The sequence below is a fragment of the Talpa europaea genome (assembly GCF_964194135.1).
Source record: "Talpa europaea genome assembly, chromosome: 10".
In the NCBI taxonomy this organism is placed as follows: Eukaryota; Metazoa; Chordata; class Mammalia; order Eulipotyphla; family Talpidae; genus Talpa; species Talpa europaea.
In genome coordinates, this window is record NC_140077.1 from 62,181,957 (window position 1) to 62,207,296 (window position 25,340).

A 25,340-nucleotide genomic window follows, 5' to 3' on the forward strand; every position below is an offset into this window, starting at 1 on the left:
TATTCTTGCAATATATTGTCAGCTCTGCCATCCATTTGGTTCATTTAGTGGCTAATTGGGCAACTCCCTACTTGGAATAGCACTAAGAACTGAACCCAGGAAAGTAAAATTTCCTGTGGAATACATAAATAATTAGCTCTTTCTTTCAGAAATACTTATTTGAGGATGCTAATTCTTACTTGTATGTTTCTTTGCTTAGATTCTTTAAAAGCACTCGTATTATCATTGGACTTAAATTTATAAGATTTATTTCATGGACAGTTCATGCTCTTTTCTGTTTTAAAAGTCACATTGGATATCTTAACAGGTTTGTGTTCCAGAAACTTTAAATACCTCGCAAGAGAAATCATTTGAGCCTACCAAATCATCCCACGATGTATCACTGGATAATAATTCAGATAATAAAATATTAAATATAAAAAGATCCACAATTTCATGGGAAAGTAGTCTAGAAGATCTGGTAGAAGATGAAGATTTGGTCGACGATCTAGAAAACACTGAAGAAAACCAAAATGTGCAAACTGAACTTAATGATGAAGATCTGGATAAAACATTAGAGGATGATAAGTCTTTCATAAGCCACGAGGGAAAGAAAGTACGTATTAAGAACTCATACTTCTTGTTTTATTATTCTGACATAGGGTTAACAATTCTGAGAGCTTCCGGGAAAGAAAGTATGTATTGAGAACTCATACTTCTAAACTTGGTTTATTATTCTGACATAAGGGTTAACAATTCTGAGAGCTTCCATTTTTTCCAACAGTTAAATGTTTTATTTCTCGACTTCATATTTAATACAATGAGCACCCACTTACACTTCACCTGGATTTGCCAATTTTACCATATTGCTTTTCTTTCTTTGGGTATGTGAATATAATTTTTTTTTTGGCTTGTACCATTTAAAAACAAGATGCAGAAATGATACCTTACAACTGCATCCTATTATGTAATTGTTTCTTCAGTATAAATTATTAGAAGTTAAATTCCAAAGTCACAATAGCTATAGAAATACTTCAGATATGATATTGAACATTGAAAGAGCTGTACTTTTGAGAATTGATTAATTTATTATTGAGAAACTTAACAGAAACCTTTAAAAAAAAACACTGACTGTGGGTGCTGGGGTAGTGGGTGTGGTATAGTAACAACAGCTGAAGGGGAAGATTCTATACCTCTAAAACACAAACAACTCTGTAAAATGATATTACTTCGAAAAAAATGAGTTTCAAGCTGTTTTCTTAATGCTGTAATTTATTTTATTGCAAGTCTGTGCTGTTATTTATTATATCTGTATCAAGTGTTATTTAAAAGCCCTTTAGGATAAGATAGTTCTGTACCATTTTGGATAGTGTTTAGGGATTCTTATTAACTACTCTGTTTAACACTTGGACTTTAGATTTTGACAGTTATTTTGTTATTTTTATTATGGTAACTGGTTTATAACACTGTATGATCCAGAGATATAGGATCACATGTCCTCAAATGCATGTCACCACACTATACCTACAACCAAGGAACCCTTAGTCCTCCACCATAGTCCATTGGGTCAAACTTTGCTTTGCACCCCCTCACCTTCTGGTAATTTTAATTCTACAGACACTTTTCTAGTATTTTTTTTTAATTGGTTTTGATCGATCTTTGTTTTCTTTCTGTCTCATGTATCAGTGAAACCATACAATATTTGTCTTTTTCCTTCTGATTTCTCTTAGCATGAGGCTTTCAGTTCTGTTGCTGAAAATGGCAACTGTTTCTTTTTATTGCTCAATAGTAGTCCATTGTGCATATATGACAGATGTTAATTCATTCACCTATTCTTAGGTACTTAGATTATTTTCATAACTTGATTATTGTATATGGTGCTACATTGAATATAAGCATGCATATATCCTTTCTAACTAGTGTTTTTGCATTCTTTTTTTATATCCCTAGGACTAGAATTGCTGGCCTGGATGATAGATTTGTTTTTATTATTTTGAGAAACCACCACACTGTAATATTTTCCATAAGGGCAGTCCCAATTTACATTCCCACCAACAGTGTATGAGGTTTCCTTTTTCTCCACATGCTTGCCAACATTTACTATTTGGGGGCTTTTTGATTTGATTTCACGTGTGTGAGATTGTATCTCATTGGGGTTTTGATTTGTAGCAAATCATGATAAATGATAATGAGCAATTTTCATGTTCCTGTTGACCATCTATGTATGTTCTTTGGATAGGAACCATTAGCTGGGGCCTCCCCTGGTGGCGCAGCGGTTGAGGGCTGGGCTGCAAAGCTGCCCGCAGCCTCCGCAGCGCCGATTCGATCCCCGGCCACCGGCAAGGGTCCCACATGGTATGCAGACCTCTCCTGCCATACCCGCTGCTCCCCTCAGCAGTGTACTTCGGTCCTTCTGCCTGTTCTGCTCCCCACTCTGGCTCTGGTGAATTCTCTCACCCTCCCATGCTTCTGACTGTAGCCAGTGCTTGTATAAATAAATAAATAAATAAATCTTTAAAAAAAAAAAAAAAAAAAGAACCATTAGCTGTTCTGCCCATTTTTTCAAATTGAGTTTTTGTTATCTTTGTTGAATTGCGTGAGTTCTTCATAGATCTTTCATATCAGCCCTGGTCAGATATATGATGCACAAATATTTTCTGCCATTCCATAGGGTGTCTTTTTTGTCTTCATGATAGTTTCATTTGCTATTAAAAAAAAATTTTTCGTTTGATGTAGTGCCGTTTTTTTAATTTTTTAATTTTTTAATTTTTTTTAAAGAAATGCTTTTTTATTTTTTTTTTTTAAGATTTATTTATGCATACAAGAACTGGGGTGCAGGCCAGAAATGTGGGGAGTGAGAGGATTCACCAGAGACAGAGTGGGGAACAGAACAGGCAGATCACTGCTGAGGGGAGCAGCTGGTGAGACTGGAGAGGTCTGCTGTGCCAGTGGGTAGCTCCGTGGCCAGGGATTGAACTTGTGCTCCAGTGGCTGTGGATAGCTTCGTAAGTTGCTTCTTAACCCCTTAGTGCCATTTTTTTTTATATTCACTTTTGTTTCTCTTACTGATGGGAGCAAATCCACAAAGATGAAGCCAACATCATGGAGTATTTTAGCTATTTTTTTCTTCATTGCTATTTATGATTTTGGGTCTTATGTTCTTGTCTTTAATGCATTTTGAGCTAATTTTTTTAATAAGGTATGAGATGGTGATCTAGTTTCATTCTTTTATATGTGGCTGACCACTTCTCCCAACACCACTTATTGAAGAGACTTTCTTTTCTCCAGTGTATATTCCTGTCTCCTTTTTGTAGGTTAACTGTGTTTATTTGTGGGGTTTTAATCCTATCCCATTGGTCTGTGTGTCTTTTTTTGTTCTGGTATCATACTGTTTTAATTACTATGGCTTTGTAGTATAGTTGAAGTCTGGAATTGTGTTACTATCTCTTGTTTTTTTTGGTCAGGATTGTTTTGGGGCTTTTGTGGGTCCATATGAATTTCAATAATGCTTGTGCTATTTCTTTGAAGAATGCCTTTAGAGTCTTGATAGGGGTTGCATTGAATCTATACATTGCTTTAGGTGAGATCACCATTTTAATGTTAATTCTTCCAGTCCATGAGCAGGGACCATCTTTCCATATTTTTATCTTCTATTTCTTTTACCAGTGTCTTACGATTTTTATCATACAGGTTCTTCACCTCATTTGTTAAGTTTACTACTAGTTATTTAATTATTTTTGATGCAATTGATGAGATTGTTTTCTTGATTTCTTTCTCTTCTAGCTTGTTTGCATATAGAAGCACAACTGGTTTTTGTAAATTTTGTAGACTGACGCTTTACTGTATTAATTTATTCAATTTTTATTTTAGAGAATTTTTTAAGTTTTCTATCTATATTGTCATGTCATCTGTAAATAGTGATAGTAGTACTTCTTTCCCAATTTAAATTCCTTTGTGTCTTTCCCTGATTACTTCCAATAATGTGTTGAATAGTAGTGGTGAAAGTGATCATCCTTGTCTTATGCCAGGTCTTAGAGTAAAGGCTTTCAGACTTACACCATTGAGTATTATGTTAGCCACACGTTTGTCATATAGGGCCTTTATTATGTGGAGGTATGTTCCATCTTTCAGATTTTTTTTTGAGTGTTTCTTATCATAAATGGATGTTGATTCATATCAAATGCTTTCTCTGCATCTATTGATCTTGCCATACAATTTTCTTTCCTTTTGTTAATGTGAATTACATTGATTAAATTTCTGATCTTGAACCATCTGTGTGTCCCTGGAATACCTCCAGTGTGGTTATGATGTATGATCCTTCTGATATTTTGTTGAATTCACTTTCCTAAGATCTTGAGGATTTTTATATCTGTGTTCATCAGGGATATTGGTCTATAATTTTTTTCTTTCTGATGTGTTTAGTTTTGTTATCAGAGTGTTGTTGGCCTCATAGACTATGTTTGAAAGCATTCCCTCTTTCTCAATATATTGAAAGTTTTATGAGACAAGTAGGTATTACTTTGTCCTTGGAGGTTTGGTAAAACTCACTAGTGAAACCATCTGGTACTGGGCTTTTGTTTGTTGGAAACTTGATTACTACTTTTGTTTCCTCCCGTATAATTATTTCTACTTATTCCTTGGCAGATTAACTTTAGACCCAACTATAAGTAAAGACCTGGTCCTTACCTTCCCCACCTCTGAAATTGGATGTAGTAGTAACTAACCTCACAGAATATTATGTGAATTAAATAAAATGAAATATGAACTCCTCAAAATAATTCCCAGTGGATAATATATGTTCAAATTTTCTTTTTCTTTCTTAATGTGACTAGCTTAGACATATGAATTTTATGTCCATTTCAAAAATTTAGAGTGGTTTTTTCCACCTGAGTTTTCAGATTAGTGAATGTCTACAAATTCAAAATTGTCAGTGAGACTATTGTTAGCTGCTATTAAGAGCAGATATAATTGCCTAAATAAACAGAGTTTTGCTTTTGAACATTTGGGCAGTATTTCTCTTGAGATATACTTGTTCTATTACTAGAATTTGCATATGTATATGTTATAGAAACTGCTGGACTTAATAGAAGACTTGAAAAAAAGGTTAATAAATGAAAGAAAAGAAAAATTAACATTAGAATTTAAAATTCGTGAAGAAGTTACAGAGGAGTTTACTCGATTTTTGGCTCAACGGGAAGCTGACTTCAAGTAAGTGATTTCTTTTATGTAGTGGCAAAGATTGAAATTTTCATTTACTTAAATATTTTTTAGCTTATTTATTTTAAATTAGATGGCTTGTGTATCTTATTTGTGATCTCTTATTCATGCATACCTGAAAATAGCTGTTACTAACTCCTGTGGTGATTCTGAATTATATGTGAATGACTACTTAAACCTGCTTTTAATTTATAATAGAATTGCTTCTTCAGCCTTTTGGCTAAGATCAAGTGTAATTTATAATGTACTTAATTATAGCCATTTAAAACAAATACAACCTGTACTTTCTCTGTTTCTTAATGGGATTGATTTGTGTTATGAAGGGAAACTCTCCTTCAGGAACGAGAGCTATTAGAAGAAAATGCTGAATGTCGTTTGGCTATTTTCAAGGAGTTGGTTGGTAATTTTGACATTCAAGAAGAACCATCCAATGAAGATCAGGCCATGAAAATTGAAACCAAAGTATGTTAAAACCAATCCAGCATTTTGTACCAGGAGTTAGTTTACCACAACAATGATAAGAAACATGTAGTTTTATTGTAATTAAGCATGCTTTTCAGGAATGAACTTTAGATAGTTTAAATATAGCTGTTGGACTTGGGAAAAATTAATATTTGTTACTTTTATATCATTTTTGTGTTGCTTGAATCATTATATTGCTTATCGGTAGGTAAATTTCTGTTTGTCTGATTATAAGGAACCTGAAGAGCAATTAACTTAATACTCTAATTAAAGCAAACTATTTATATGAAATGGGTTGCTCTTGTTGGCCAATTATCATTCCCTACTGTTGAGAACCGGTCCTTCTTTGCTACCTCACTGAAGTTGAAATTGACTATGTCTTTGGGAGGCAGATGTTCCTTGTTTTGTTTTGTTTTATAATTACTCTGCAAGAGCCTGGAATGGATGATGCCCAGGCTCTTCCTATGTCCATCATTATGTGCCTGACAGGTTTGGGTCTTGTACTGAGTTTAAAAATAGAGGTTTGTTTCTTTGGTTATCCCAACAAAACCTTTTAAGACTCATTATATAACAAAATGTACCTGAACTAAAGAATCATAGTTGTTTGATAATCACTTAATACCATTTATGACATTTTTGTAGGAAAAAATTAAAAAGCAAATATCTTTCCCATAATAGTAGATTTAGACATGTTATTTTTTAATTGCAAATTATGAATTATTTTGTTAGGTGTTCTTAAAAATGTCTATAAATCATGATATACATAGAGAAGTAGTAAAAGCCACTGTTAACATTAGTCATGTGGTTTTTGCTATTTTTAGGAGAAACATAATTATATAGGAATTGAAGATATTATTGAGTCTCTTCAAGATGATGTCACTGATATTAAGAAACAGGCTGAAATTGCTCACTCATATATTGCATCTCTTGCTGACCCCCAGGAAGCTATTGCTTATTTAGAACTAAAGTATAATCATGTTAAAACTGAATTAACTAAAACCAAAGAGGAATTAATCAAAGCCCAGGAAGAGTTAAAAAAGAGAAAAAATGGTAAGTAGATAATTTTACCTCTATCCAGTTGTTACAAATGCATAAAAAACAGTTGGTGAGTATAAGAGATTCATGCAGCTTGTTAGGCCAGGAAATAGTGACCATAAAATTCTTTGTAGCTAACAATTTTAATATTTTACAGTTTCTATGAATTTGTAGTAATTTACTATTATAAGTATTTTTCCTTTAATTTGGTTTTAGACTAATATGAGGAAATGGATTTCTCAAAAAAGAAAACCACTATTAGTTTTTATCAGCAAATTTTAATATCTCACAGAAAATCATAAATCTGCAAGTTTTGTTCTATATCATATACAAACTCTCCTGGTATAGGAATTCTGGTTTAGTAGCTACTACTTGAGGTTTGCAAGTTTGGGAGACAGTGACTACTATAGGGTGGTCTTACAAACTGTTAGATTAGTGCCTCATTATAGCTCTGTGTGTGTATGTGTGTGTGTGTGTGTGGGTATATGTACAATTAGACGAAATGTGATGCCCTTTTCTGTTTTAAATAAGATGGTGGGAAGTAGCAGTTACTGTGCCTTTACATTTTTGAAAGTGAATTTTTTTCATGATCATTAAGCGATAAATGTTTTTGAATGTTTAAATCATTTCAATATTCCTACTTTTTCAGATTCAGAAATTAACTTAAATTCATTGACTGAAGAGCTTGAGAAATCTAATAAGGTAATTTTAAGCTTTATTTGTCTTGAAAAGGGACTTAATAAGTATTAAAGGGGCATGCATTATGACTGCATTTATTTTTAAAATAATTTAAGAAAAACTAATAAATGGAAGTGATTTAAAAACTGAAAAGTAAGTGCCTGTACCCTCATACATCTTTTCAAGGATGGCCATGAAAGTTTTTTCAGGGGCCTTCCCTGGTGACCTAGGGGTTAAGTCTCATCAGTATCACCACTACAACCTAAGTTCAATCCCCGACCAGGAAGCTAACCCACATGGCACAGCAGACCTCTCCTGTCTCACCCCCTGCTCCCCTTAGCAGTGTATATCAGTTAATCTGCCTATTCTGCTTCCCACTCTGTCTCTGGTGAATCCTCTCTCTCCCCCGCTCCCCACCTCTGTCCTGTACCCCATTTCTTCTATGCAAATGAAGGAATGAATTAATTAATGTGTTTGGAACTTAAAAAACAAAAATTTTTCAATGAATGTGAAAATGAAATTTTATAAAATTGAAACATCTATTACCAAAAAAGTTTTTACATTTATTATTGCTTTATATATGTGAATAATCTAATATTATTTTACTTTAGGATGAGGCTGGTATATCTTCTTTAATAATAAACAGTAAATTGGAATGTAATGAAACACTTGAAATGCCTAAGGACAATAAAACTGAAAATTGTTCAGGAAGAAAAAGATTAAGTGAAAATGATCTTCGACATGATGAACCACCTCCAAAGAAAGGTACTACTTCAGCCAACAGGAGGTTTCTAAGAAAGCTAATTACTAAACCAGTAAACAGAAAAGTTGTAAGTAGGATGAAATTTACTCGTCTGAGGAAAAAAACAGAAATCTAAGTGTCACAAAAATTTTGTGTCTAGAGGATAGTTATATTTAAAACTGCCCTTATTTTAATATTTTTTTTAGATATTGTACTTTTATCACTTTTGTATGCTGTTATCCTTTCACCAATGTGTTTACAATATTTAAAACTCAACACTTTCATTTTCATAATTGTAGTACCTTTTTCTGCCAAAATCTGTCCATATTGTTTTATTTCCTTTGCATTCTTTATATATCTCAAGAAAAGGGTACGGTCCAAATTGTATTAACTGTAGAACTACTGAAAAGGGGGGCAGAGAAATACATGCTTATTTGATACTATATCTTCCTATTTATGTGAAAGAACATGTCACCTTTTGTGTTTTCACAAAGTTATTATTTCTTTTAGAAAACATTTGTAATACACTGGGAGATAAGGATTTCTATAGAAAAAATATATCAATTGGTTTTATAAAACCTCACTTGCTGCTTAAGAAAAATTGATGTCTTTTCATCATTAGTGAAATAAAAATGCTTTCTGATTCCTGAATTTCTCAAGAATTGAGTAGTACACCAACATAATAAATCCTCATAGAACCCCAGTGAAATGAATGTTTTCAAAAGCAGATGCCTTCAAGAATAATATAGTGGAGACATGCATTTGAAGAGGTGTGAATCTGCCCTCCTAAAACACATACAGTATTGCAAACTGATGTTATCACTACCAACACACGCATACACACACGATGTGTCATTTGCATGCTTGGTTTGTAGGATATACAGTGTATGTGCATGCTAACAAACTAATATGCATAATCAGCCTTTAGTTACCATTGAAGAAGGTACTTCAGCTACTGGAAGAATAACTTTGCTGTGATTTCCAGAGCACTGTTCCTCTCTTTCACATTGGTTAGTGCCATAAAGTAATTGGGAATGTAAAATCAATGAAAAGGAAGCAGAAGTCATCAGAAATAAGTGATCTACACATTATGACTAATCCCAAGGGTGACCCATTCAAAAGAAGTTGACTATGTTAGAACTATAGTTTTTAATACCATGAATAATTTGGATATGGGTAGCTTTAAGTAAATTTAAGTAACTTAATAAAATAGTTTTTCTCCTTAAATTTATAACATTTGTGGTTATTTCTAAAATCTGTTTTTAGAGATTATAGAGATTACATAAATGATCATATAAAAATTATAAATATCACCACCCTCTTTCCCCTCTATCTGCTACAAAAAAATCTCCAGAACTAGATAGGAACTTCTGTATAATCACTGAAGTAGAGATGAGTGAGTTGTTAGTTTTATAAGATACCTGTTCTCTGTTCCCTATGAAAGTGAATTTACTTGTTTGAAGTCACTGTACTGTAGTTTGGGGAAGCTGGTAATCATGTAAACAGTATAAGAAAAAGCCTTCAGAGAGAAGACAGACCAGAATTATGACATAATCTGAATACCTGTGATTTTTTTCAATCAAAATTATTTTCTTAAAACAAATATCGATAAGGAATATAAATATAGATTGAATGTAGTATAAATATTTAATCAACTTTTTACCATTCATTTCTACTGTTTATGTTTGCTCTTTGTAAATTAACATTGTAGATACTTAGAGTCTTTCGCCCATCTTTACTTGAATATGTTCTATAAATCTTAAGATGTAAAACATTAAATGAAAAGGAAAATGCAGTGCAAATTAATTTGATTTACCTTACATTATGTAGTCATCCTAGTGTTTAACATATAGCAGAATTAAGAGAACAGCATTATTTGATCACAAAATTGAATTTTCTTTATTCGATTCAGGATTTTAGGATTAGATTCATATAGTGCACGGAGAATTACATTAAATGGAAAGTAGAACAAAAGTCTGAATCAGTGGAGAAGACTGTTATTCTACTTTGAGATGACTTGCCTTTGTTAAGATGTTATGATGTTAGGAGACAATCTGATGAAGTTTGTTGTAAAAGTTAAATAAGGGTAAATCTTCAAGATTCCAGATTAGCTAGAATCCTTAGAATAATAAACCAAAACTCTTGAGGAAATAAGTTAAGAAAATAAAGCTACAAACAAAAGTCTCAAAAATAAATCAGCAATTTTTAAGAAAGTGAAACTTTAGAGCAGGGGTAACACGATGCTTCTTTCCTCCTCTTAGAGGCAAAAGACAACATGTACATTACACATAATAAAAACTTACATAGTAAGTAATCCTACTCCAGAAGCTATCATTTTTTTATCTCTTTGCTCTTCTCATTAACTTTGGGGGCTTTAATTTATATATACAAAGCTTTATACCATCTTAGTTTTGCAACCTTTCTTTTTCACTCAATAAACTTATTTCTGTTTTTCATTTAAAATTTTTTTTCTTTAATTTTTTTTTTTTAGCAGTTGCTACTTTTTTTTTTTTTTTTAAAGATTTATTTATACAAGCACTGGGCACAGTCAGAAGCACGGGAGGGTGAGAGAATTCACCAGAGCCATAGTGGGGAGCAGAGCAGACAGAAGGACCAAAGTACACTGCTGAGGGGAGCAGCGGGCAGCAGGAGAGGTCTGCGCGCCATGTGGGACCCTCCTTCAGTGGCCAGGGAGCAGCCGGGGAACGAACCGGCGCTGCAGAAGCTGCGGGCAGCTTCGCAACCCAGCGCAAACTGCCTGTGGCCTCTGCGGAGCGGTTCAATCCCCAGCTGCTCCCCGGCCACCGGAGGAGGGTCCCTGTCGCCCGCTGCTCCCCTCAGCGGTGTACTTAGGTCCTTCTGCCTGCTCTGCTCCCCGCTCTGGCTCTGGAGAATTCTCTCACCCTCCCGCACTTCTGACTGTACCCAGTGCTTGAATGAAGAAAGAAAGAGAGAGAGAGAGAGAGAGAGAGAGAGAGAGAGAGAGAGAGAAATAAATCTTTTTAAAAAAAAATGTTTATATATTTCCTATGTATTAATGTTGGCTAGTATGGTAACTTTTTGGTTTTATTAAGATTTGTCAGATTAATACAAATTTTCTTATTTTTTAAGGACCTATACATGTTAGTCCAACTATAACAGAAGACCAAAGGAGTGAAGAAATACAACAGAGTATTTCAGAAGATAGGGAAGATATTAGAGTTTTACAAGAAGATAATGAAGAGCTGAAAACACGTTTACTCGTTGTTGAGAATGAACTTAAAAATGAAAAGGGAGAAAAAGCAGAATTAAACAGACAAATCATTCGATTGCAGCAGGAACTTTCTTTTTCTGAAAAAAAGAATCTTACTTTTAGTTTAGAGGTCCAGCACATTCAGTCAAATTATGACAATGCAGTTTCTGAATTACATATACAGAAGGGTATAAATCAAGAACAGGAGGAAAAGATCATGAAATTGTCAGAGGAGATAGAAGTCGCTAAAAGAAACATTACAAATAATGTTTCACAAATAAAATTAATGCAAGCAAAAATAGATGAACTACGTAAGCTGGATTCAGTTTCTCAAATTTCAAACATAGATTTGCTCCATCTTAGAGAACGGTCAAGTGGTTCTCAAGAGAGTAATTCCCCCAAAGCACACTTATACCTTGTAGATAATGATTATTTGGCAAATAAGCAGATTAAAGACGATCATATTCAAGAACTCGGTAGGGAAAGTTCTTTCCACTCTAGTATTGAAGCCATTTGGGAGGAGTGCAAAGAAATTGTAAAGACCTCCTCCAAAAAAACTCAGCAGATCCAAGAACTAGAACAACAAATTGAAATATTACAATCCGAATTAAAAGACTCTAAGGATGAAAACAATAGACTAAAAACAGAGGAGAGGAAGAATAAAAATCAAGATGACCTACTAAAAGAAAAAGAAAATCATATAAAACAGCTGAAGGAAGAATTGCAAGAAAAAATCGTTAGTCTTGAAGTTCAAGCACAGCTTGTAGTTGAAGGAAAGAGAGAACTTTCAGAACTTTCACAAGATGTCACTTGCTACAAGGTGAAAATAAAAGAACTTGAAGCAATCTTAGAAACTCAGAAAGATGAATGTAGTTTCTTACCCAAGTTAGAAAAAGAAATTTTGGAAAAGGAGTCAATAATTGTAAAGCTAGAAAGAAATCTGAAGGAATTACAAGCAGATCTTCAAGATTCTATCAAAAACACCAAAGATTTAAGTGAAAGGAAAGTCCAAATGAGAGAAGAAATCACACAATTGACAGCTAATTTGCAAGATGCAAAGCATTTGCTTCAATTAAAGGAAGAAGAAAAAGAAACCAACTGGCGGGAAACAGAAAAGTAAGCTAAATGTTTTTAAAATATGCAAAACATTGATTTTTCTTTATTTCCTATCTTTAAATTATTTAGATTGGCATAATTTAATATTTTGATGTATGTCACGTGTCTTTGGAACCAAAAGTTTGATGCAAAAACCTGTTTATAAAATCTTGTGAATTCCTCTCTCATTCATGGTTTGACTAAGTTATAAAAGGATATAATTTATAGATTGATACTAGCTCAGACACATAAATCCTAAATGCTTAGTCATGTGTCAATATAGAAAAATAATTTGTGTTTTTTAGATTAAAGGAGGAACTCGCAGCAAGCTCTGCTCTGACCCAGAATCTAAAAGCAGATCTTCAGAGCAAGGAAGGAGAATATGCTGAACTGAAAGAGAAGTTGGCTGATGCCAAAAAGCAAATTGAGCAAGTACAGAGAGAGGTAGGTTTTTCAACAAGTTGTATGATCTGTTTAAATGATAAAAGCTATTTTCCTTTATGTATAAAATTTAACTGCTAATGTTAGGATTGGACAGAACGTTTCTCCACTCAACTTTTCTTAAAATGATGAGATCAGTTATTTCACAAAAGAAAATTTAGCCAGTGTAAACAAACCGAAACTTTTCCAACTTTAAGAAAAATATTCGGGATTTCATTCATAGCAGAGCAACTCCCTCACTGCGATCTATTGAAAGTCAGTCCTTGACATAAGGGTTTGAAAAGAAACAAACAAAAAAATAATGAAAGGAATAAAAAATAGAAAAAAGGAAAAATATTGATATTTGCCTCATACAGTATTACTCTTTTTTTTTTTTCCCCTCTTCTAAGGACTGCTAAATTCAAGTCCCCACCCCCCACCCCCAAAGATAGAAAGCATGCTTTTGTTTGTGCATAGTGTTTAAGACTATGCAAGGAAATTGTAACAAGGTTTTATTACAATTTCATTTTAAAATAGGAAACTCAATCTCTTTAGTCCAAATTCAAACTATACAAAATTATACACAATGAGACAAAAACTCCTTCCCAGCCATCAAGTTTCTCTCAAAGGCATCAAATGTTACTAATTTATTACTCTTCACTTTCCTCCTAACTTCTCTTCTATAAAAAATGGACAAATCCTATAAATGTTCTTTTTGTGTTTTTTTTTTGAATGTGAGTTTTTTTCACCCACTAGTATGTATTCACTGTCATTCTATATCAGGATATAAAGCATCTCCAAATGAGCTTTTTTATAAGTATATAACACACATATTTACTGTTAATCAGACCCATTGTTGGATAATTCAGGGTAGTTTACAGTCCTCTGCTGATTCCAATTATCAGTAGTGTCATTTTGAACATTTGAACAAGTCTTTCTGTGGTACAGATTCCTAAAAGTGGAATTTATGGATCACTGGGTTTATACATTTGTAAGTTTTGTATTTATTGCACTCGTTAAAGATTATGCCTATTTTGGGCCTCCCGCAGCCTCTGTAGCACCAGTTTGATCCCCGGCCACCTGGCGAGGGTCCCACATGGTGCGTAGACGTCTCCTGCCATGCCCGCTGCTCCCCTCAGCAGTGTATTTTGTCAGTCTGCCTGTTCTGTTCCCCGCTCTGGCTCTCGTGAATTCTCTCACCCTCCCGCGCTTCTGACTGTACCCAGTGCTTGTATAAATAAATAAATAAATTTTTTAAAAAAAGATTATGCCAGTTTACATGCTGGAACTAATGTCTGAAAGTAGGAAAATATCTTTCTGTACACCTTTATAAAGTAGTAATCATACTTCTTTGAGATTTATTTATTTGATATTAAGATAGTATGGATCACTGTAATTCTAACTTGCGTTTCCCTATTTATGATTGAGCATCACTTTGTTTAAAAGACATTTTTTCCTGCATTCATTTTTTATTCTGCATTCATATTCTTTGCTTTTTTGGGTTTTTTTCCCCCCAAGAACTGCTTTAAGGGAACTTATTGCATATTCTTATGACTGCTTAATTTTTTAATCATATTCAGACTTTTTTAAAAACTGAAAGCTTTTTTATTACTTTGCATTAGTTACAGAAGGGTACTTAAATGTTTATGGTCTGAAAAATAGTCATATGACAAATGCTTGTTTTCTTATCCCTACTCCAAATTTCATAACCCCCAAAGAAGTTACCATACTGAATGTTTTGTATTTATCTTTTTCTTTATAACTTTTAAAAAATGAAATTTTTATTTTGTTTTACACATATTCCTGACATTCAGTTGTGTTTGCTTCCAATTAATTACTTTCACTGCTGTATTTAATTGTGTGACTATACTGCACTGCAGTTTATCCATTCTAGTGACTGTTTAGATTGTTTCCATTTTTTGATTATAGAAACAGTCTACCTATCTTACACATGCACAAAGGTTTGTATTCCCATGGGTGGAATTAATGAATCAGAGTATGTGAAGGAGGTATCTCTTTGTGGTCTTAAATTATATTCCTCTGATTATTAATGAAATGCAGTGTTTGTTCATGTTTTAATTAGCCATTAGTATATTCTAATTTCCACTGTGTAAAATCCATTTTTTTATGTTTTCTTTTGATTATACTGTGTGTCTCTCAATTCTTGTTCTTTGTTATTTAAATATATTGTAGATACTTTCTAGTTGACTTGCTTTTGATGGTTGAAGTTCTTTATTGTGATTGCATTTATTTTTTACCATTCTTTTGAAGAATCACACTGCCTCATTCTGTGAATGTCCTCAAAACATAAACCAGCATGAGTCAGGACTCCACTTCTTTTTTTTTTTTCCATTTAATTTTTTAGATTCTTTTTTCACTTAGTTTATTATCTCAGTATTTCTTACTTTCATGCCCAATTCCTTAGTACATTCAAAAAGTTAAAAAAATTTTAATCCAGTATTTTCTATTGTTTCCAGAAGAGAATTGCTTAGTTTGTTCTCAACTACTGAAGTTGACTTTGTGGAAAGAGTTTTTATTTAACATGAGAAAATTCCCACAATAATGTATGTAATGGTGGAGAAGGGTCTAAGAGAAACTCTTGTGTACCTGGTGCTCTCTGTCCCTCTCCTTTTTTTGTGACCAAGAGGTTCTTTGGTACATTTTTTTCTTCTGCCAGCTTAAACACTCTAATATTTGGAAGCTTTGGACTCAGTTCTGTTGCTTCATTTATGGTGATTTGTAGAAATGTGCAAATTGCAAATCCCTTTATTTTATCCATGGTTCTCAGATTCATTCTTTTTTTTTTATATAAAAACAATATTTTATGTGAAAACTGGAAAGTCATACATATAAAAGCATTCAATCCCAAAATAACATTATGGTTTCATAGGGACATCATCTCCTCAGAATTAAAAATACGTGTTTGCTTTGGTTTTTACCAGGACCTCTCAATATCACAGTGAGGTAGTACAGAGAGGAGACTTCTGCAGTTTTTAGGGGACTGAGTGATATATGTCCAAGTGTTGAAGGATTGCTCTGTGACTCCAGGATTAGCATTCAAAGCCATGGTTCCATGGAACATTAAATGAAACTATTGAACAATTTCTAAGAAAGATAAAATGCCACCTAAGAAATATGATTATTCACATTATTACACAAAACTCAAAATTATAATAAAATATATATTCCTTAAAATTATAATAAATAAATTCTGAATATATCTTGAAAAGAATAGGGAATATAAATTAGTTGTTTCTCAGGTCCGGGCTTGACTTCAGTGCAGGAGTGAGAGGTCAAGGCTTCAGAGTTTGGGTTTTCTTGTCCAGGTGCTTTATGGAATCCAGGACCCAATCATGCTTGGGGTTAGCACAGATCTCCTTGCCCCGTCTGGTCTTGAATATCACAGCTTCCTTGGGACACTGGCTGCTGGTGATTCTGACATAGCTCACCAGCCTCAGCTTCGCGATCTTCTTGCTAGTGAAATCATAGCAGCAGGTGTTTCTACTTATTCCAACTGGCTGGGCAAGCAGCTGGGTGCTGAGGGCAGCAGCTGTGAGCAGCAGGCACAGGAGGGTTGCGGAGGCCTTCATGCTGGAGGGTGAGTGAGGATGGCAGCAGCAGCCTGAGAATGACCAGTGTCACAGTTTGTCTCAGCCCCTCTGCCTGATGGCTCAGTCACTGACTTTTTTTTTTTTTTTTTTTTAAGGAGCATAAAAATATTTATTTATTTATTTATTTTTTCCCCAGGGGTAAAATTTTTTTTTTATTAAATTAAATAATAAATTTTATTTTTATATTCCCCCATACAACTGCACATGCCCCATTCTGACCCCAATCCCTCCCCTCCCGGCCCCCACCCCCAAAAAAGTGTCTCTGGTTCATAGTTTTTTATTGATTTTGATTTTCACTTTCTTATAGTTATTCTTTTTCCTGATCCCTTATTTAAGTTTTCTAGATTCCTGCTATGAGTGAGACCATCCGGTATTTTTCTTTTTCTTTTTGGCTTATTTCGTCTCAGATTCATTCTTAATATATTTGGCAGGATTCTGATTTAAGTACTGTGATAAATACTAAACATTAATACTTGCATTATAATGTTGATAGCCTATACCCACTTTTTTATATATATAATAATAGGGTTAAAGTTTTACTTGTTGCATTTATTAATTTCTTATAATGAATATGTATTTATTTATAATAAAGCAAATGTGATTAACTTTTTCTCAGTGGTATCTTGCCCCTGAATAGTTGTTACTTGTTTTTCTTGTGAAGGGAAGTTAAGTAAGGAATGTCTGTGTCACATCTTCATGAACATACCTATTTAAAGTTTTTAATCAATGGGAGAAAAAATACTACCATAGAAAAAATGTAAATCTTATGTTGTTTCTGATAATTTTATGAAAAAAAGTTTCCAGACAATATGGCAAGTGCTTCAAAGTAGATTAGGTTAGAAATGTAAGACAGTAAGAATAACCTAAACTGTAATCAGGCAATAGGGAAATTTTTAGTCAAATCAGCAAGTTAAAAGCAGTGAACAATTTGGAAAAACACTTTGTCACAATAAACTTAGATTGTTTGCTTTATAGGCATGTAATTTTGGCCAGTTCATCCTTTGTTTAATAAGATTAGAGTTAATTAGAGTTTAATAAGATTAGAGTTACTATTGGTAGTAAATAGGTTAAGAAGTTTTATAAATTCTGGGCAAATTACGGGTAAATGCATTTAAATACCTCAGACTGTAACTGTAATCCTGGTAGTCTTTCAGTTCATTTCCTTTCATTCTGTGGAATCCTTTCACTTCAGTTTCAAGTAGTTTAGAAGAAATTAATCAATCCTCTATTGAAAACAACAGAAAATGCTGGTTTTAAAAATGTTTAATCCTTACCCTATATATCATTATTGCCTTTTATTATGTTCCTCTCTTCAGCTGTCTAGAAGAAATTTTAGATATATATTCCTATTACCAGTTTATTCATTGCTTATAGCTTCCTAATAGAATAAATTTAAGGACAGCATTAGGCTATATATATAACCTTCAAGCATTTTCCTCATTTCTATTAGGTAAAAATATAATGAGATTTTTGTCATTTCCTTTTGAACCACTGATTCAGAGATTTGGTTCACCACTTTTCAATTTTTAATTTTTCATTAATTTTGAATTTTTGACTGATTTTTTTAATTTTAGGTCTTTTTTTCTATGTGATTTCTTAGCTGGAGATTCTTGAGGTTATAGAAATTTCCTGGTTTAAAATAATGTGGTAGGGCCTCCCCGGTGGCGCAGCGGTGGAGCGCTGGGTTGCGAAGCTGCCCGCGGCCTCTGCGGTGCCGGTTCAATCCCCGGCTGCTCCCCGGCCACAGGAGGAGGGTCCCACATGGCGCGCAGACCTCTCCTGCCGCCCGCTGCTCCCCTCAGCAGTGTACTTCGGTCCTTCTGCCTGCTTTGCCCCTCGCTCTGGCTCTGGTGAATTCTCTCACCCTCCCGACTTCTGACTGTACCCAGTGCATGTATAAACAAAAAAACAAGCAAACAAATAAATAAAGAAAAACATGCCTCTATTAAAAAAAAAAAACTTTAAAAAAAAATAAAATAAAAAATAAAATAATGTGGTAGGGCCTCCCCTGGTGGCGCAGAGGTTGAGCGCTGGGCTGCGAAGCTGCCGCAGCCTCTACAGTGCCGGTTCGATCCCCAGCCGCCATGGAGGATCCCAAATGGCACACAGACCTCTCCTGCTGCCCGCTGCTCCCCTTAGCAGTGTACTTCGGTCCTTCTGCCGGTTCTGCTCCCTGCTCTGGCTCTGGTGAATCCTCTCACCCTCCCGCACTTCTGACTGTACCCAGTGTTTGTATGAATAAATAAATAAATCTTTAAAAAAATAAAATAAAATAGTGTGATAATCAAACATGGTTTGATTGATTTCTGTTCACATGGAACCAGTTATTCAGCTCTTAAAAAATAGCTTCGTTTTCCAGTTGAAAGTATTTTATTATAATCCACTATTTGGAAATATTTTTAAGTGAAAAACCTTGTCTGCAATCTTACTTCTTGAATATGATGATTCTTGATTCTTGATATCCATCTCTGTTCTTCTAGGTCTTTCCTCCCACCCCCTCCCCTTTTCTTTCTTTTTTTTTTTGCATTTTTATTGAGGTTAGCATGGGTTTACAACACTGTATATGATTTGGGGATATAACATACCCTTCTTCAGGTGTATATTACCATGCCCAGCACACACAAAAAAAAACAGATCCCCTACCATAAACCATTAGATTTCCGCCCTTGACACTCCCCCTCTTGTAGCCCAATTCTATAGCCAAGATTTCCTTCTAGATCGCTTATATGCTTTTTACATAATGTTTATAAATAATTGCTAAATCTAACTTGTATATTTTTATTTTTATAAGTGGCCTCAACTATATATATTGTTTTTCAGTTCTTTTTTTTAAAGAGTTTTTCATACTAACATTAATAGAGATATCTCCTAAGTATTATTGTTTTATGGTCTAGATCACCAACATTTTTGTAAAGGTGGGTTTTGAGTGCTTTCTGTTTCTCAAGCTAAACTATGTATATAAAAAAAAACAATGTATAGTGCCACACAGTGCTATTTTATAATAGTAATTGCAGTGGTAGAAGCAGCAGATTACTCCAGATCAGTTAAAAACTCAGTTAATAAAACTGGATCAGTTAATAAAACTCAGTTCTGAGTTTTATTCAATTCTCACACAAATATTAGAGGTAGGCACTATTTTATATTTATAGTCTGTGAGTTAAGAATCACATTAAAAGATAAAACTTGTCCAAGTTCACTTATCTACTATATAGTGGAACCAGGATGGAAACTGTGACAGTCCTCATGTCCATCTGGGTGCATCAGTCTATTTATTATTGGTTGGTAGTTTGTTAAGTCGATGAAGATGGTGTTTATTACTGTAAGTCCATTTTTTTAACAAAATAAGCAAATAAAAATAAATATTAGCATATGATTATAAAAGAAATATGTATGTATTGTTATAAATAATGGAACATAAAGAGAGCCTAAAGGAAGGTAAAATATCCCTGAAAACAAACCACTCATAGCTATTATTATTTATGACATCTCTAGGCTTTCTGTATGAGGGAACTTTGTTAAGTTTCCATCAGTTTTTGAACTCTATAGAAATGGTATGATGGAAATAGGCTTAAGGATGTATGTGGATTATGTGTGTGTGAGAGAGAATATTTGCATACTATATAGTTCATAGCACTTTTGCTTTCTCTAACAAGTTAGGTTACTAGTAACACCATAAATCATTTGATCCTTATTTGTGTGGGTGCCTTTTGATCTTGTATTTTCATTTTTACTTCTATATGCCATTATTAGCTTTTAAAGTATTTCTTGTATTACTGGATCACATTACTCAATAAATCTTGGCAATCCAAGTCAGTATTCTCCCCTAAGAATATCTCTTGATTATTCCATGATAATGATTTTGTTGTTGCAGGCAATGCCCTATATTAATTCTTTTTTTTTAACATTTATTTTATTTATGCATCCAAGAACTGGGGTATAGGACAGGTATGGGGGGCGGGGGTGGTGAGAGGATTCGCCAGAGACAGAGAAGGGAGCAGAACAGGTGGATCTACTGAAATACACTGCTGAGGGAGCAGCGGCTGAGACAGGAGAGGTCTGCTGCGCCATGTGGGTAGCTCCCTGGCCAGGGAACTAACTTGTGCTGCAGTGGCTGCCCATAGCTTCATTATGCTAAAACTTAACCCCTTGCACCACCAGGGTGGGCCCGTCCTGTATTAATTCTTTCTTAAGTATGCATAAATAAATAAATCTTTTTTAAAATAAAAGAGTACTTGCAGACTTTGAGATTCCATTTATTATTATAAGAACATCATCTCTGTATATACATTTTTCTTTAAAATAGTAAGAAATTTTCTGATTTTTTTTAAAGATTTATTTATTTATGCATACAAGAGCTGGGGTACAGGCCAGAGGTATGGGGGGAAGGGGGGGAATATTCACCAGAGACAGAATGGGGTACAGAACAGGCAGACTGACCAAAATACACTGCTGAGGAGAGCAGCGGGAGTGACAGGAGAGGTCTGCTGCACTGTGTGGGCTGCTTGCTAGCTGGCCGGAGATTGAACTCATGCTGCAAAGACTGTGGACAGCTTCACAGCACTGTGCTCATCCCCCTGCACTACCAACGAGGCCCTTCTGATATTTTTATTCTGTCATGTGATAACTTACATCTGTAAATTTTCTAAATGGCCATTAATTTTTAACAAAAAGCAGTTAGTGTTTTTTGAAATATTAATTTGTTTTATGAACATTGCTTTGTAGGTATCTGTCATGCGTGATGAAGAGAAATTACTGAGGATTAAAATCAATGAACTGGAAAAAAAGAAAAATCAGTGTTCTCAGGAAATTGATATGAAACAGCGAACCATTCAGCAACTCAAGGTAAGTTTTGTTTTTTAAAGATGGTTTACGTAGATTCTGTTGGATGTATTTTAATGTCTAATGCCAGTTAGGGTTTCCTGCAAGAACTTGATGTCAAATGAAATCCTTGATGCCCGGGATCTCCCTCGTATTTTCTGCTTTTTGTCCTCTCCACCTTCAGTATTCTTTCTTTTTCTTGAACTTGGTGTAGGTATCATTGCATTTAGGTAACTAGGTATTTTTAGCTTAATGAACTTGTATATTTATTTTTTTCTCCAAGTTTCAGACGTTTTCCACTATTATTTCTTAGAATAAATTCTCTGCTACCTCCTCTTCCCCTTCTGGGATACCCACACCTTACCCTAAAGCCTGTCCTAATGTCCAGATAGATCTCTAAGTGTTTCTTTATTTACTTTCTTCGTATTTTGTCTTCCTCCTGGGTTCTTTTTAAACATTTTTTTTTAATTTTTTTTTTATTTTTTTAAGAGGCATGTATTTTTATTTATTTATGATTTTTATTTACTTGTTTGTTTTGTTTATACATGCACTGGGTACAGTAAGAAGCGCGGGAGGGTGAGAGAATTCACCAGAGCCAGAGCGGGGAGCAGAGCAGACAGAAGAACCGAAGTACACTGCTGAGGGGAGCAGCGGGCGGCAGGAGAGGTCTGCGCGCCATGTGGGACCCTCCTCCAGTGGCCGGGGAGCAACCGGGGATCGAACCGGCGCCACAGAGGCTGTGGGCAGCTTCGCAACCCAGTGCTCAACCGCTGCGCCACCGGGGAGGCCCCCTCCTGGGTTCTTTGTGTATTATAATCTTCAAAGTCACTGCCTCGGTCTTCCATTTGCTCTGCTTCCATAACTTTAAGCAGAATTTTTGTCTCTGTTGATCTTTTTTTTTTTTTTTTAAATACTTTTTTTTTTTTATAGAGGCATGTTTTATTTATTTATTTGTTTGTTTGTTTTGTTTATACATGCACTGGGTACAGTCAGAAGCGCGGGAGGGTGAGAGAATTCACCAGAGCGGGGAGCAGAGCAGGCAGAAGGACCGAAGCACACCGCTGAGGGGAGCAGCGGGCGGCAGGAGAGGTCTGCGCGCCACGTGGGACCCTCCTCCAGTGGCCGGGGAGCAGCCAGGGATCGAACCGTCGCCGCAGAGGCTGTGGGCAGCTTCGCAACCCAGCGCTCAACTGCTGCGCCACTGGGGAGGCCCTTTTTTTTTTTTTTTTTTTTTAAAGATTTATTTATGCATGCATGCAAGAGCCTGAGGTACAGGCCAGAGGTGTGGGGGGTGAGAGGATTCACCAGAGACAGAGTGGGGAGCAGAACAGGCATACTGAAATACACTGCTGAGGGGAGCAGCAGGCGAGTCAATAGAGGTCTGCTGCACCATATGGAGATCGAACTCATGCTGCAGTGGCTGCGGATAGCTTCACAGGTTGCGTCTTAACCCCTTGCACCACCAGGGAGGCCCTGTTGATCTTTTTATATCCTGCAACTCCCTTAGCCTTACCTTTTGCTTAAATCTTCCATTTTTAATTTCTGTTCATTAATTATATCCCTGAAGTCCTTTTTCCCCTACATTGATGTATTTTCTTCCATTTCTTTGAATTTCTTTATCATCACAGTTTTGAGCTCTGTCAGATAGAAAGATAAGATCTTCCATATCTTTGTGGTTGGACTCTGGAGAGTTGTTACCTCCTTGTGGCAGTGTACTCCCTTGAGGTCTCAAGTTGCTGTTTGTTGTGGGTTTTTTGGTATTAATCTTCTCCCCAGGAGTTCTGTACTCCCCAGCAGTATTGGAAACTTTTTGGGGAAGCCCAAGAGAACAGGCTGCAGTATAGGCAGCTACCACTCCTGACTCCCCTCACTGGGCACCTACAACCAAGCAGCCCTTTGTTTGCAGACTGTTCACCATGGCTACATGTACTTTCTGAGTACACTGGACACAGATTGAGAGGTCTTACCCTATAGTTAGGTGGGTGAGAATTGGGTGTGTACTCAGTCTTTCTGAAGCCCATGGTCTGGAAGCCCACTGCTGAAAAGGCTATGCAGATTCTATGCCTAGAGCTGCTGTGCTCTCCCTCACTATATTGCACCAGGATTACCACCTTTTCCAAGCCATCTGTGTGTCTGCCTCCCCAAGACTGCCACAGAAAAAGCCACTAGGCTGACTGACTTTCCTGTGGCCTCTTATAATTTCTCTAGGCATAGACCAGAAGCTCTCAGGGGCGGTCCCTGGCTCCCCAGGGTGGGTATAGACAATCCTGGGAGCCCAGAGCCTATGCCAGGAACAGCCATGTGGCTCTTCCCACTACTGAGCCCAGTTCCCTACTACCTGGATTTCCTTTGTTGAAATGTATGCTCTTACTGAGATCTCTACATTCTCCTTCCCAGGCCATAGAAGAACCTTGGGTCCTGGTTGGGAAGGTACCAGTATCCCTCCCAGTGAACTGGCACCATTCCTGACTTATTGTTTCTCAGACTTTACTACCTTTTCCCATGGTTTCTGGCTCTCCTTGCTAAGACACTGTTCCTAACTTCTCTAACTCCATTCCCGATGTGACCACTCCCTCTGGATGCTTATGCACAATATCAGTAAAGGAAACAAGGACTCAAGAATTCTGACTATCCACCACCTTCTCTCTCTCCTCGTTTCCTCCATATTTCACACTTACACTGAATTAAGACTTCTCTTGAAGTTATTTTGTTATGGCATTTATGATCATTCTTCGGACTCCTCATAATTTTTATGGGTTTTAATAGGGATTTCCTTTTCTTATCTTGATAAATTGGCTTTATACTCCTTCTACAAGAAGCTGGGTATAATCCTAGGGGTTTTACCTTGGACCTTTAGGTATCTTTTATTTTTTTTTCTTTTGATTGTTGGTGATTGTACTTTACTCCAGTGTATTTATCTATACTGTTTTACATCCATCCATACATTATATAACATATATATCTGATGTGTTACACGTCTATTATCTCACAGGCTGCTTCCTTTACACCTGTTCAGATGTCTGTGGCACTGGTGCCAGTAAGAGGTAATAGGTAGGATGGAACTAGAGCAGTAGGACACCAAAAGATTGCCTACAGTTAGCATCAAGAGTTCAAACTTCCTGCAGTGCTGTGCTATAGGTAACCAAGTTGTGTGATGGGCATCCACAGTGTTCCCCCCCCCCCCCGGTAGGCCAACACTTATTTCAAAACATATCAAACGATATTGTTCCATCCTCAGCCTATAGACTGTGGTCAAGTGTAGCACTGGGTGGGTGCTATTGTTGAAACAGCATCATTAGCTAGGAATTGTTCTCTGCTTTTTGATTGTCCAGCCATATTCTCTGGTGCTTGTTCTTGTTAAGATCTAGGTACTTCAAACTTTGGTTAGTAAAAACATAATTGTCTAGATTTTGACTCTGAGTGGGGTAAGGCAAGTGTATCTCATGTCATAGCCACAGATAGAAAGTATGAAGCCTGTTCTGTGAGGAGATGCATGTGATTGATCTGACTCTCCCTGCTGATTTGGGAACCAACTAGCTTGGGAACCTCAGGCTCAAACCAGTAACCACCACACAGTACCCTTGCACCTACGATTTTTCCAGTGGTACACCGTCTGACCTACACACTGACTATGCACTCCCTTCTCTATGTACTGCTTGGCTTTTAAAGTCCCTGATAGGGACCTGTGCCCTTGAACTAACAACAGAGGAGCCCTGAACAGCCATTGTGTTTTCCTGCTCTTGGTTTGTACTCCCCACTGTCATTCTAAAATCACTTTGATTTTCTTCATCCCTATCCTCTGATTTGCTTTTGATGTATGTGTTAGTCCTTCATTTATCTTTCAGGAGTTGTTGTCTTTGTTTAGTTGTAATTTGGTTATGAATATGTGAAGGACTTGAGCCCTAGTAACTTCATTCTGTCACCATCTTACCGGACTCCTCAAGTTTACTTTTAATAAGGCAACTAATCGGGCCTCCCTGGTGGCGCAGGCGGTTGAGCACAGCACTGTGAAGCTGTCCGCAGCCTCTGCAGTGCTGGTTCGATCCCCGCC

The 25,340-nt window shown here is 35.8% G+C and overlaps 2 protein-coding genes across 2 annotated transcripts in view; one reads left to right on the forward strand and one right to left on the reverse strand.

Annotated features, from left to right (window-relative positions):
• The window catches only part of KIF20B (kinesin family member 20B), a gene marked incomplete at both ends in the record, with an annotated part of 73,359 nt that overhangs the window by 20,252 nt on the left and 27,767 nt on the right, over positions 1–25,340 (forward strand). The window contains 9 exons of the mRNA XM_084246212.1: positions 308–595; positions 5,048–5,187; positions 5,520–5,658; positions 6,480–6,708; positions 7,343–7,395; positions 7,983–8,136; positions 11,225–12,461; positions 12,746–12,884; positions 21,194–21,313. Coding sequence (XP_084102338.1) covers positions 308–595; positions 5,048–5,187; positions 5,520–5,658; positions 6,480–6,708; positions 7,343–7,395; positions 7,983–8,136; positions 11,225–12,461; positions 12,746–12,884; positions 21,194–21,313 — 2,499 coding nt within the window. The remainder of the gene's footprint in view (positions 1–307; positions 596–5,047; positions 5,188–5,519; positions 5,659–6,479; positions 6,709–7,342; positions 7,396–7,982; positions 8,137–11,224; positions 12,462–12,745; positions 12,885–21,193; positions 21,314–25,340) is intronic.
• On the reverse strand, positions 16,154–16,996 carry LOC311179195 (C-C motif chemokine 2-like; the record flags this gene model as incomplete). Its single annotated transcript, XM_084246213.1, has 1 exon — positions 16,154–16,996. Exon 1 carries the CDS (start codon positions 16,448–16,450, stop codon positions 16,154–16,156), a length of 297 nt encoding a protein of 98 aa, XP_084102339.1. The 5' UTR covers positions 16,451–16,996.